Source organism: Panulirus ornatus, chromosome 35, assembly GCF_036320965.1.
Source record: "Panulirus ornatus isolate Po-2019 chromosome 35, ASM3632096v1, whole genome shotgun sequence".
NCBI lineage: Eukaryota > Metazoa > Arthropoda > Malacostraca > Decapoda > Palinuridae > Panulirus > Panulirus ornatus.
In genome coordinates, this window is record NC_092258.1 from 7,018,257 (window position 1) to 7,031,461 (window position 13,205).

At 37.3% G+C, this 13,205-nt stretch overlaps 1 protein-coding gene across 1 annotated transcript in view; it reads left to right on the forward strand.

Moving 5' to 3' along the window:
* The window catches only part of Cortactin (cortactin), a 60,232-nt gene that overhangs the window by 39,804 nt on the left and 7,223 nt on the right, over window positions 1–13,205 (forward strand). The window contains 2 exon segments of the mRNA XM_071682972.1: window positions 3,982–4,083; window positions 11,803–11,896. Of these exon segments, the coding sequence (XP_071539073.1) occupies window positions 3,982–4,083; window positions 11,803–11,896 (196 nt within the window).

A 13,205-nucleotide genomic window follows, 5' to 3' on the forward strand; every position in this document is an offset into this window, starting at 1 on the left:
AGGGAGAAATGGTGTGTGTGTGTGTGTGTGTGTGTGTGTGTGTGTGTGTGTGTGTGTGTGTGAGTGAGAGAGAGAGAGAGAGAGAGAGAGAGAGAGAGAGAGAGAGAGAGAGTGGTAGTATTTAAATGTCTCTGATTGAATCACTGTCCTCAGTCTTTACAGTGTTTGCCTGTGATTGGAATTCATAAATCTTAACCAGTTGCTCTGGTAGTTATGGATCAGTCATGTAAGTTTCTGAGAATAGGGAATAATGAGAGAGAAGTGAAAGGAATTAGAGGAAAAGAGGAAAGATGCTTTTTTTCTCAGATTGTCATTCCATACTTGATTAACCCTCCTCGCACAACATATTTTCCTCAGGTATCTCACATCTAACAGTCACCCCTCCTCTGTTCATCTACATTTAGGGCATACAGTATTGCATCCATACAGCACTGCTGAGACTGCTGTACTGTTAACATACCCTTCAATGCTTCTAAGAATTTTTCCCCCTCACCCACTGTAAGGTTTACTTCATGTGCCATTATTCCTACAACTGCCATGTCCATTCTCAGATAATGAAAATGTCCATCTTCCTCCAGGTTCACTCCGTGCAAACTCATATTCAGACCAGTCTGTTTCTTTCCCTTGTTAAACTTTATTACCTTACTTTACTTTTGTACACATTAACTCTTAACTTATTCCTTCCACTGCCACCACCACTTTCCCATACAATACACCAAGTATACACAGCAAACTTATAATTGAAATTCATACGTTCACCTTTATTCCCTTTACTATTAATCATTGGCACCATAGAGGCATTCCACTTGTCCTCAGCTCAGGCATCTTACCTTGATTCTTACATATATTGAAGATTCTGAATAACCAACCAAACCACTATCATCCCTTTTCTTGAGAAATTCAACTGCATTCCCCTCCACTCCAACTGTTTTACCACTCTTCATCTCATGCAAAGCTTTCACCATATCCTTTTTTCAACAAATCATTTGTGATGTCTCCATGTCCATGTCCCAAATGCCCCACATCTGCCCCTCTGTCCTCTGACAATTTTATTAGTCCTTCAGAATACTCACTTTGTCTCCTCATTTCTTTGCCAGTTACTTTTCCTCTTTTGCTCCTCTCATCGATGCTTCCATTTGTTTTCTTGTTCTCCTGACACTGTTCACCTCCCTCCAAAACATTTTCATGTCCTCTCAGAAGTTCTCTGGGAGCAGTGAAGAATGTATGGAAGGAGAGAACGTTATCTCAGAGAGTAGAAATGGGTATGTTTGAAGGAATAATAGTTCCAACAATGTTATGTGGTTGTGAGGCATTGGCTATTGATAGGGTTGTACTGATGAGTGTGGATGTGTTGGAAATGAAATGTTTGAGGACAATATGTGGTGTGAGGTGGTTTGATCAAGTAAGTAATGAAAGGGTAAGAGAGATGTGTGGAAATAAAAAGAGTTTGGTTGAGGGAGAAGAGGGGTGTGTTGAAAAGGTTTGGACATATGGAGAGAATGAGTGAGGAAAGATTGACAAAGAGGATATATGTGTCAAGAGGTGGAGGGAACAAGGAGAAGTGGGAGACCAAACTGGAGGTGAAAGGATGGAATGAAAAAGATTTTGAGTGAATGGGGCTTGAACATACAGGAGGGTGAGAGGCGTTCCAGGAATAGAGTGAATTGGAACGATGTGGTATACCGGGGTCAATGTGCTGTCAGTGGACTGAACCAGGGCAAGTGAAGCTTATGGGGTAAACCATGGAAAGGTCTCTGGGGCCTGGATGTGGAAAGGGAGCTGTGGTTTCGGTGCATTACACATGACAGCTAGGGACTGAGTGTGAATGAATGTGGCCTTTTTTTTGTCTGTTTTCCTAGTGCTTCCTTGCTGTAGCAGGGGGTAGTGATGCTGTTTTCCTGGGGGGTGAGGTAGTGAGAGGAATGGATGAAGGCAAGCAGGTGCATGTGTATGTATGTATATGTCTTCATATGTGTATGTATATGTTGATATGTATATGTATGTATATATGTGTATGTGGGCGTTTATGTATATATATGTGTATTTGAGTGGATGAGCCATTCTTCGCCTATTTCTTGGCATTACCTTGGTGGTGTGGGAAACAGCGATTATTTATAATAATAACAATAATAATGATAATTATGATAATAATAATAATAATGATGATAATGATAATAATAATGATAACATTAGCATTAATGATGATAATGATTATAATTAAAGGATAATAATGAAATAATTATAATTATGATATGAAACTGATAATGATTAGTTAAGGAAGGATGGAGTGAAAAAGATTTTGAGTGCTTGTTGCCTGAGCATGCAGGGGGTGAAAGGCGGATATGGGATTGAGTGAACTTGAGCACTGTGGTAATAAGGGGGAGACAGTGGGTGAATATGCCCATTTGAAAGTGATAGAGATAAGATTATGTTTGGAGGGCAGAAATAATGCATATGTAGTGGAAGGGTTCTAAGTTTTTTAAGAATGAATTTGAAATTGTTGGCATAGTGGTTGTGAACTTGTTTTGGGTGGTTAATTATTTGCTCCAGATTGTTAATGAGGGAAAAAGAAATGTTCTTGAGTCTACCAAGATCATCTCAAGTACAGCCTAACAAATCTTCATGTTATGAAATGAAATTCACTCCATTGAGAGTTTCAGTAAACGGATGTGAAGAGAACAGTGCAGGAGGTAAATTATTAAGAGTTGTACATAGAGGAACAGAGGGGGGAGTGAAAGATCATGAAAGGAAAGATAGAGGTTAAAGATATTTTGAGTCATAGCTTCAAAGTTTGGAGAAATGAGAGCATAACTTTTTCCCCATTTATCTCTTGATCACTGTTTCATGTACTTTTTTCCTGTTTGTCCCTTGTTCAGTATTCTGTTTACATAGTAGTTTTTTCTTGTATTTCCCTTGGTCACTTTTCTATTCACATTGCTATTTTTCATGTTTATGCCTTTGTTAGTATTCCATTTACATAGCTATTTTCCTGTTTTTCCCCTTGGTCATATCAGGCATGGATTCTGCCTGGTATGCATGCACATTAGGATAATCAATCAACATTCCTTTGTCAAATTGCTTCTTACTCTGTGTATTATGTGTTCTTTATCATTACTACGGTATGTACAGTACAGTAATCATAGATGCATTGTAATATTTCATATGGATCATTTTCATCATTACATCATCTTGTCAGGATACTTCCATTCCCAAGTCATTCTGGATTTTCCATCAAAGATAAAGTTTGTTTTAAGTTTGGTCTTGTATTTTCTCTTGCTAAGTACAAACTATCCTGTATATTGATCTCCATGTTATTTACTCCCTGACATAGTTCTCTAACCTGTTTCAGAGCCTTTTTGCATACCATATCTTAGGTATTTATTGATGCTTACCTGTCAACAGATCACACTCTATATCCTCTTAAAGTAATTTTCTATTTGACCATTCCTTAATAGTTATTACATTCTCTTATCTTTGAAATACGTTGAAACGTATATATCGTAGTGCTCTTCTGTTCTTCCTTTTTTTTTTGGTTCTGTTTATTTTACATACTTTTGAAGTAGCTTTCTCCTTGGTATCCCTGATTTTGGTATGAAATGTTTGAGTGAACTTTATCAGAATTATATTTTCACATACTTCAATATATTTTATTTTAATCTGTTGAAATTTGTTACCTTTGAGTTTTATGGTACTTTTCAGTATTGGAGAATGTATGTTTTAGTTATGGTAGACCTGTAACAGCTATGTAAATTCTAATTTTCTACTTAAGCTCCCCTTTTATTTGGAAGTTTACAACCTAATAGTTTTTGTTGATAGTGAAACATTTTTCTTCATGAAATGTCTTGAATTTTGTAATATTGTTTAATTACTATTTCGAGGGAAAGTGGTGATATTCTTGTGTGAATGCTTTTGAATATCTGGCCATGCTTGAATGCTCTGTATGCCTTTGCTGAGGCTGCTTGGACATTATATATGTGTTAGGCTGAGCGCGAGGCAGCTGAAGAAGCAGTGGCCATGGCAGAGAAGCAGCGTTTGGAGGCAGAAGTACGCAGGCAAGAGCAGCTCCTTATGGGCAACCCACAGGTGAATCTCATTAGCATTCATCTCATCTCAAGACATATTCTTTCATTTCTCATTTTCAAAACTAATTATCATGAAATTACATCATAATTTGTACTCTTTCTCATGCTGCTATTACTAATAATCTTGGACCATAGATTTCTAAAATCAGAATTTCATCTAAGGCTCATCCGTTTTTCTTTCTGGAGTACGTACTAAAGCTAATAGATTATGTATTGTTATTTGCTGTACATTAAGAAATCAAGCTGTATTATTAACCAGTTTTCTCTTTCAGTGGGAAATTCCCTTTAAGAAGTACATGCATTTAACAGCTGTGAAAACTTCTTCACAGTGTCTAACCATGTTCATTTCTCATTTGTTAAGCTTTCTGTGTTTGTGCTTGGCTTGATTTAATTAACAAGGATGTTATTCTAACAAAAGTGATGTAAGGTGATACATCAGTTGTCCTTAATTAATTTTGAAAAATGCTTCTCTTTGAGAAGCAAAACAGCTGAGGAAAGATTTTCAGTGTGTCCCCCAATGGGCTGCTTTCTCTCCTATATATGTTTATTTTTCTTTAATTACATTTGCATTGTATCTGCGCTGGTGGTTTGCCATATATTTTCAAGCCATGTTGTCATACACTCCTTTCTCATGGCAGTTCCTTTTTTCATATCCTACTTTTTTCAAATAAATTCCCATCTCTTTTATGTTGGCAGTTGGAAGTTTTTTTCTCTTTATGGGTGGTCAACAAATGTACTAGATTCTTCAGTGGACATTCGAAGTAGTTTCATTGGAAATTTGACGAATGTGTGGTTATGCACAGAGGCTAAGATGACTAGAATATGTAAAGCTTTTGCATGTACCTTTCTGGTTTGAACCTGGAAAGAAGCATGTATGACTGAATGAAGCAGCAATAACTAGTATAATAATCGTATTTTTCATTTGATATCATGCTTCATACCAAAATGATATGCATAAAGTCTGCTTGCATTTAAAGCTAGCATGTTAGCATGTTTGTTGAGATTTACAACCTTTCATTTCATTTCTATTTTTAGTTTTGTCATATGGATTTCAGAGCGTGCAAAAGTGCATTAGTGACAGTTTACACTGCTTATTTAACCTTTGCTTGCAGTTCTTGAGTATAGTAGAAGTTAAAAAATATATTTTCATTTTGTTGATATGGTAAAAGTATTTTGAGTTAAACATATTTCTTAGTGTAATTTTTGTTCGCATTAAGTGATGAAAACCCAAACAAAAATTTAGACAACCCCAAGCTGTTTAAGTTTGAGTTTTGAAGCCAGTTCATAGTTTGATTCATGCAATTTTCTAGTGTGTCGAAATTTGATTAATCCAAGGAACATGCAGCCCCATTGATGGTCAGGCTCATACAGATATTTCCATGTTCATACATTTAGAAACGCTATATTGGTGCGTGAAGTGCTTAGGCATATTTCTATTGGATGTTAGGGTGAGGAGGGTGCTAGAGTATGGTGTGTAAGGTAGTCAGAGGTGTAATGTCAAACATTTCTTTTAATGTAACAACTCTATCAGTCACCCTTACAACATTTGTGACCAAACCAGTATTCTTACTTTTACACAAGATCTTCTCCCTCCATACCTCCTTAACTCATTATCTGCATCATGCTTGTGAATTGATAGGATAAGGCTAAGTAAGGGAATGAGAAGTTGAAGGCTGGAAGAATTGAGGAGTTTTTGAGTTTGTTAAGGGTAAAAGTATGAGGGATGCAAAGGATTAGGAATACAAGGGAAGTTAGGATAGTAGGAAATGATGGACAGGAAGGGATATGGGATTAAAGGTGGGAACATGCAGAAGCTGAAAGATGATAGTCATGATGGGTGTTAAGGGTTATGAAGGGGGAGAAGGGATGAAAACTGTTTGGGTCTTAGGTTTGTGATGGGTGAAGGATATGAGGAGATGAAGGATTAAAGGATATAAGAAGGTTGAGGAATAGAAGGGGTTGGTAGTTGGTACAGCTTAAGAGGAGTGCATGCGAGAATTTTGGATGATGAAGTGCTTGTCTTGTGTGTGAATGAGAAAGCTTAATTTTCCTAGTTTCCTAAGGGCAGTAGAGATGGAATAGGGAAAATGGAGGGATGAATGATGATATGAAAATATGTGGTTTGAGGAAGGGATGTGAACAAATGCCTTTTATAATGATACGACCATGTAGGATGCATATACGGTAGTATACTTGAAAGGTCAGGGAGACTTCACAAGTAATGGGCAGGTACAGTGAATCACATTTTAAGAACTACAGATAAGTCAGATGGGGATGAAATAGGAATGTTTATTAGTACTCAGTGAATGTTTTTTCAGTGTTGGAGATGAGATTGCAGTTATCTGTCTTTTCTGTTCAACTTCATGATGAAAAATTAAGAAGTGCGCACACTGGACATGGGTTGAGGATACGTATGAGTAATCTGAGAGGCTGTATGCACTTTTTTTAACGCCATTTGAATGAGAATGGACATAAAATAGGTAATCAAGCATTACATTGGTACATGTAATTGGCTTGGACTGTTGTTTGTGGAAATATTTACAGCACAAAATTTCTGTAAGTTAGCCATGGAAACTTGAATAAAATCCTTTTATATGAATTTTTGCATATGCAGTTCTTTAATGAGTTTCATCAGATTTGGTGGCTGAGTATGTTTCATCAGGACTATCTGAATGGCCTGTAGTCCCTACTTTATTAGTGTGGGTTATTCAGTACATGGTGAGTGAAAGAGGAAATCATGCAATGCATAATGTAGATAAGTTTTTATCTCACTCATTGTTTATCTTATTTGCCCATACCTACATTGAAAGTTAGGTACTGCTTGCACATTCTTTTTCAAGTATAAAGTGTGCAAGAAACATTGCCCCCCCCCCTTATATTTTCAAAGTCATTACACAACAAAGGTTCATTTTGGGGACAAGCACATAACACTCTTGGGGAAATCATTGTACATATGGTCACTGACCTTAGTGTTTCTAATGGTGTGGGCACCAATACCCTGCCTCAGGCTATCTTGAGGGAAGGATGTTCTATATTCTCCCTGGTTGCCTCTTCATTTGGGGAATTTTCCTTCTTGGCACTGTATCTCTTCCATCTGTGCTTCAAGATGGTTGGCTTTTACCTTTCTAAGGAGGAGAGAGCCCAAATTCTCACCTGGAAGCAAGAAAATGTGGGTACACATGAGATTTCTAGGCACTCTGGGCACTCACAGTGCACGATCAGGTGGTTTCTGTGCAACACCTTATAAGTGCCTCACCTCATTCAGGAGAGCAAGACCCTATAGAACAAAAACATGGACCTAGAATACTTCAAGAACTTTGTCAGTTTCATGCCTAGATGTCTGTAGATGGTAATCAAAGCCTAAGCAGAGAAGATAAAGTACTAAAAATGTAAGTGTGAGACATCGCCTTTGAAAAGGTATGGGTGTGCAGACAAGGTTTTTTGCATACACGAGTTCAGTTACGTAGAGATTTCTTACTAAGTATGGAGAACTGAACAGTGTGCAAAACTGTTACATTTAAAAAGGGTAGATATCTTGAGGGCAGGTATACATGAGGGAGAAATAAGCTGTAAGGGGTGTGATGAAAAATAGAGATGGATTGATGAGAAAGGAATGATTTGCATTTGAGGTTGTGACAGACTGCCAAAAAGTACCATATTTTCAGTGCAGTTTAATTCTTTAAGTGCTCTTCTCATATATATAGATTTTACCTTGTAAGTGCATAGCCCATATATATCTTTTCAAATATCTTGTCCATGTTTGAATAGCCCATTATTTTCTAAAAGCATTCATAGATACTGAGCATCAACCACAACACCAATAAGCCAAAGGAAGGATCCATTTGTCTTTCAATTAACCTTAGAGTACCATGGCAGGAAGATGTCTTGTGTGTGCTCCTAAGCAGCCCCACCCTATTACTGCATTGTAGATATAAATGATTTTTTTGAGCTCTGATGAAGTTGACAGCCTACTATCTGATGGGGCATATCAAGAGACAACGAGGAAATTGATTTGGAACATGAGATTTGATGAAAATTCTCTGGCTCCAAGCACATCTTAGGAAAGTGAGATTGGATAATGATGACCAAGGTCACTGGATTTGAAAATAGCATGTGGTCACTTAGATTTAAATGCCTGGCATCACACCAAGGCTTAAATGTTTGTTACATGCTGTGGCTGTTTACATAGCTCATAACACTTTTCTTTATATTTTTTTTTTCATTTTACTTGTCAGACTAATTGGTTTTGAGAATGAGAAACGTGGTTGTATTGGGTGATATAAATGCAAAAGTGGGATGTGATGGAATTTGTTGAGATAGTTGGTAAATGGAGAGTGCCTGGAGTAAATGAGAATAGAAGCTATCTTGTGGATGTTTGTGCTGAGAGAGGTTTATTCCATGCAAACACCTTTTTTCAGCACAAGATGATCCACAGATATACATGGATGAGGAATGCTGGAAGAAAGGGACAAAAGGCTTTGACTGATCATGTGGCAGTGGATGAAGAATTGAGAAAGGCTGTGCTGGATGTTAGAGTTGTGAGAGAATTTTTTTAGAGACTGACCATTTCACAGCTCTTGTAGGGATGAGGATCAGGGAGAAGTAGAGGTATGGTGTAAGGAAGAATGGAGAGGAGAGGTAAAAGTGATGGCAAGCGAGAAGATGAATCAGGAAAATACAGGGAGGAGTATGAAAGAAAGGTAACTGAAAGCTTAGATGAAAGCGCAATGAATGTAGGAATGCAGTCATGTGCGAATGAGGTGTTTAGAATGTTTAGAGAAATGCAGTAAAAGTTGTAGAATCACCAGTTGGATACAAGGTAGTAAGATACAGGAATAAAAAGGGCAATGCATGGTGGACAGAAGAGGTTAGAACTGCTGTGGAAAAGAAGAAAAAGGCGTATGGTAGATTGCTCAATAGGAATGAACTAGTGGAAGTTCAGCAAAGGAGGAGGGAAGAATACAAAATATGTAAGTGGATTGTTAAGAAGCTGATAGAGGAAAGCAAAGAAAGAGTAGATGAAGATTTCGAAAGAAAGTTAAGTGAAAAGTTTTGGGATAATAAGAAACTATACTGGAGGGAGGAGGAAAAGGAAAGAGGTGGATGTAAGAGTGGAAATGATGATGTAAGAAATAAGAAGGGAATTGCTGAATTAAAAGGAGGAAGTGAAAGGAAGAAGGAGAGAGTATTTTGAAGAACTGGTAAATGTGGGAGAATGGGAGGCTGCAGTTGTTGCATGGATATAGAGGAGGGAAGGAAGAGGATACAAATGCAGGGGCCTATAGCAAAGAGAGGTAAGAAAGGCAATAAGGAGGCTGAAGGTAGGAAAGGCACCATGAGTGGATGGAATTACAACTGAAATGCTGAAGTATGGAGGAGAGAGTGTGATAGAGTGGATGCATCTCATATGTCATTTAGCATGGAAACAAGGTTGTGCCTGAGGATTGGATGAAAACCATTATTTTAACTTTATATTGAAGGAAAAGATGTAAAGGATGTATGTAGCAATTATATGGGAATAAGTTTGCTAAGTATACCAGGAAAAGTGTATGCAAGAATATTAATTGGCAGAGTGATGGAGGTGACTGAATGTAGAACAAGTGAAGACTAAGGGAGTTTTAGGAAAGGTAGGAGATGTGTGGATAAGATTTTTGTAGTAAAGATGACTGTGGAAAAGTATTCAGTGAAAGGTAAGAAGTTTTATGTAGCTTTTTTGGATCTGGAGAAAGCGTATGACAGAGTTGAGTGGAACGCTTTGTGGGATGTGTTAAGGATATATGATAAAAGGGGAAAAGTGTTGGATGGTGTAAAAGTCTTCTATGGAGGAGCTAATGCGTGTGTAAGAGTGGATGGAGAGCTAAGCAAAAGTTTTGAGATACATGTAGGTGTGAGGCAGGGCTGTGTGATGTCACTGTGGTTTTTGATATATATATGAATGGAGCAATAAGAGAGATGAAAGTAAAACTAGGGAAAAGGGGTGCCGATATGAAGTGTGGTGGTGAGATATGGTGGCTAGTGGCAAGCCTGTTTGCGATGATACTTCTTTATTTGCAGAGATTGAAGAGGAGTTGCAGAAGGATGTAAGTGTGTTTTATGATGTGTGTGTAAGCAGAGGAGATACTTGAAGAAAGTGATATATGTGTGGCATTAATGGAACTTGAGAAAGCATGTACTAGGCATTGAAAGACACCTTAATAAGTGAGGACATTTTACTTGCAAAGTATGATGTGTTTGCTAGTAAGAAGGGAGGAGGGTGAATGATTCCTAGTGATGGTAAGTCTGCACAAAGGATGTATTATGTCACTGTGTTCAGTCTGTGTGTGAACTGGATGGTAAGGGAGGTAAGTGCAAGGGTAATGGTACCGAGTGGGTTTGCAGTATGTAAGAGGTGGTGGGGCATGGGACATCAATTAGTTGCTGTTTACAGATGACGTGGCTTCAGTAGTAGACTTGAGAAAAACTTCATGGGTGTGTGACAGAGTTTAGGAGAGTTTTGTAAAGAAGAGTTTAAAGTTACTGTGAGTGAAGGTAAATTAAGGAGGTGAAATAGCAGTTTATGTATGAGAGTAAATGGGGAAGACCTGGTGAAACAGGAGTTTTATAGGTATCAGAGAATGGATTTGGAAGTGCATAGCACCATGAAGGCTGAAGTGGGTCACAGGTTGGAAAAAGGGATCAAAGTACCTTCCTGAATGCATTATGAATTGTGTGGAAAGAAAGGTTACTTTCTGCATTGGCCTTTAAAGGTGGTTAAGTTTGGAGGTATCATAGTCCTTTCAGTGTTGTATGGACATGAGTCTTATGCCTTTTATGAAAGAGAAAGGAAGTGTGCCAGCCAGGGTAAGCTGAAGCAGTTTGGGCATGTGTAGAAAGTGAGTGAAAAAGAGACCAACAGAGAGATTAATTTGTTGTAAGAGAAGGTAACAAGGGGGTGATAGGAATCAAGGTGGAGGTGGAAGGATGGAGTTAAGAAGACTTTAGATGATCAGGGCCTATATATCCAGGAGTGTGAGAAGAATGCGTTGGATGAAAAGAATTGGAGTACTGTGATATATAAGGGTCAACATGCTATTAATGGTCTGAACTTGGGGATATGAAAGAGTCAAAGTAAACCAGAAAGTAGTATGTGGGGTTTTCTTTGGTTGAGAAATTTTTGTTATTGTGCATAATACTTGACAGTTAGAGACTGGACATATTAGATTGATGCCAATGTTCATGGTGCTACCTCATAAAGGTAGGAGAAGCAATGAGGTATAAAAGAAAAATTATCACTGTTACCTGAGTACTGTAATATTACTGAAGTTACTGAATTATTTGATGTGGATGTTCCTTATGAATATGGATATTCTGTCACAGCATAATTATTTTATCCATGCTTATGTTTATTGCTATGTGCATATTGCCTTTTTGCTATCATAGTTATGGTTATGCATCTTATTCTAAATGTATAGAACTGAAACGAATTTGGCTAGAACTGCTTGTGCAGAGGCAAATGCATAAGAGTAATTATGATCAGGTTTATTATATTACTGTTTGAGTTATACTAACTTAATTTGTAGCACACTGAGTACCAAATAGATATTTTATATTATCTTTTCCTACTGCATGAATTTAAGTGCAATCACTAATAATCCTAACAAGTCTTGGTAGATCATCTTACCTGATTGTTTTTCCTCCATTGCCCTCAGTAATTGTTATATTGCTTACTCTCTGTGTTTAGAGTCTGGTGGCAGAAACAGGAACACAGCAAGAACCACCAGCAGTGGATGAAGGCATGGGGATAACAGCATATGCTCTCTTTGACTACCAAGCAGGTTAGTAGACCTGCTAGATTAATATATTTTTGTGAGTTAGGAGTGCAGATTGTACTGAAGAATATCTGTAAGGGATGGTTGTGTCATATTAATGATGCTGCTGTCTTTTACTATCATATCATCTGATCCAGTGCAACATGGGTTAACTTATTCTTCGTATTCTCAAGTTTAGCCTTGACAATAGAATTACTTTTCATGTAGCCTTATAGTATAACACACAAGTTCAGTAAAGTCTTCATCTAAGAGTTCCATGAATCTTAAAAGTATTTAACTTACTGGTTGGAAAATTTATTTTCTTAATATCCAAAGCTCACTTTAAAAGATACTACCACAGTACTTTAATTTTTGTATGTTTGCATATTGATTTACATATTATTGCAGTGTGGGGATTGAGATGGTGATTTAAAAGCAGGATTGTAGTTGAATGGGTTTATAGAATACTTATGATCACTTGTGAGCATGTGTTTGATGAGTGCAGGTAGAGTGATAATTTTGGTATAAAAAAGTAAAGTGAGTATTATTGAAATAATTACTGAGGGGAAGGCTTCTTTTCCTGTTTGATAATGGATATGGTAGGATATTGAGTAATCATGGTAGACTGTTTAAACCTTGGTAGATGAAGAATAATTTTGATTTTGGAAGAAAAGAGAGGGTGTTGAATTGTTTAACAAGATGAAGTTCAATAGAAAACGAGAAGCGTGCAGCATTAATAGATTTGTGGAAAAGACTCGTAAAATGGAAGTCATGCTTATGTAAAAATATCTGGGAGAATGAGGGACTGGTTTGAAATTGTTGAGGAAGTGAATTTAGGTTTTTGCTATTAGATTGTTTGAGCCTTTATGTGAAATGACAGTATGGAGTTGAGTGGTACAGGTGAATCATGAAGCTGTCACAGTCAATTTATAGACGTGATGCTGTTCTCTTTAGTGAATAGGAGGAAGAGGAGATAGGGGGAATGCAAGGTTACTTTTGATGTTTGTAGAAGGAAGATCTCGAAATTGAATTTGAGTGAGAGCAAGGTTTTTGTTTTTAAAAGGAGTTAAGATGGGCAGTTGCAGTGTAATATCAGTTTCAGTAGTTAGAAATATAATTTGTTTATGAGTTTAGATATTTTAGGTTGATGATCACTAATGACAACAGAGGACAGCTGAAGTCCAGAGTGAAATCAAGCACTGGAAAAGAGTTAGAGATGCATTAAGAGCCTTGGAAAAGGGAATATAGTTTACAGTAACATTTGGAAGAAGCATGCAAGTGAATGAGTTCAGGATATAAATTGTATTAAAGTAATAGAAAAATATTTGTATTTCAG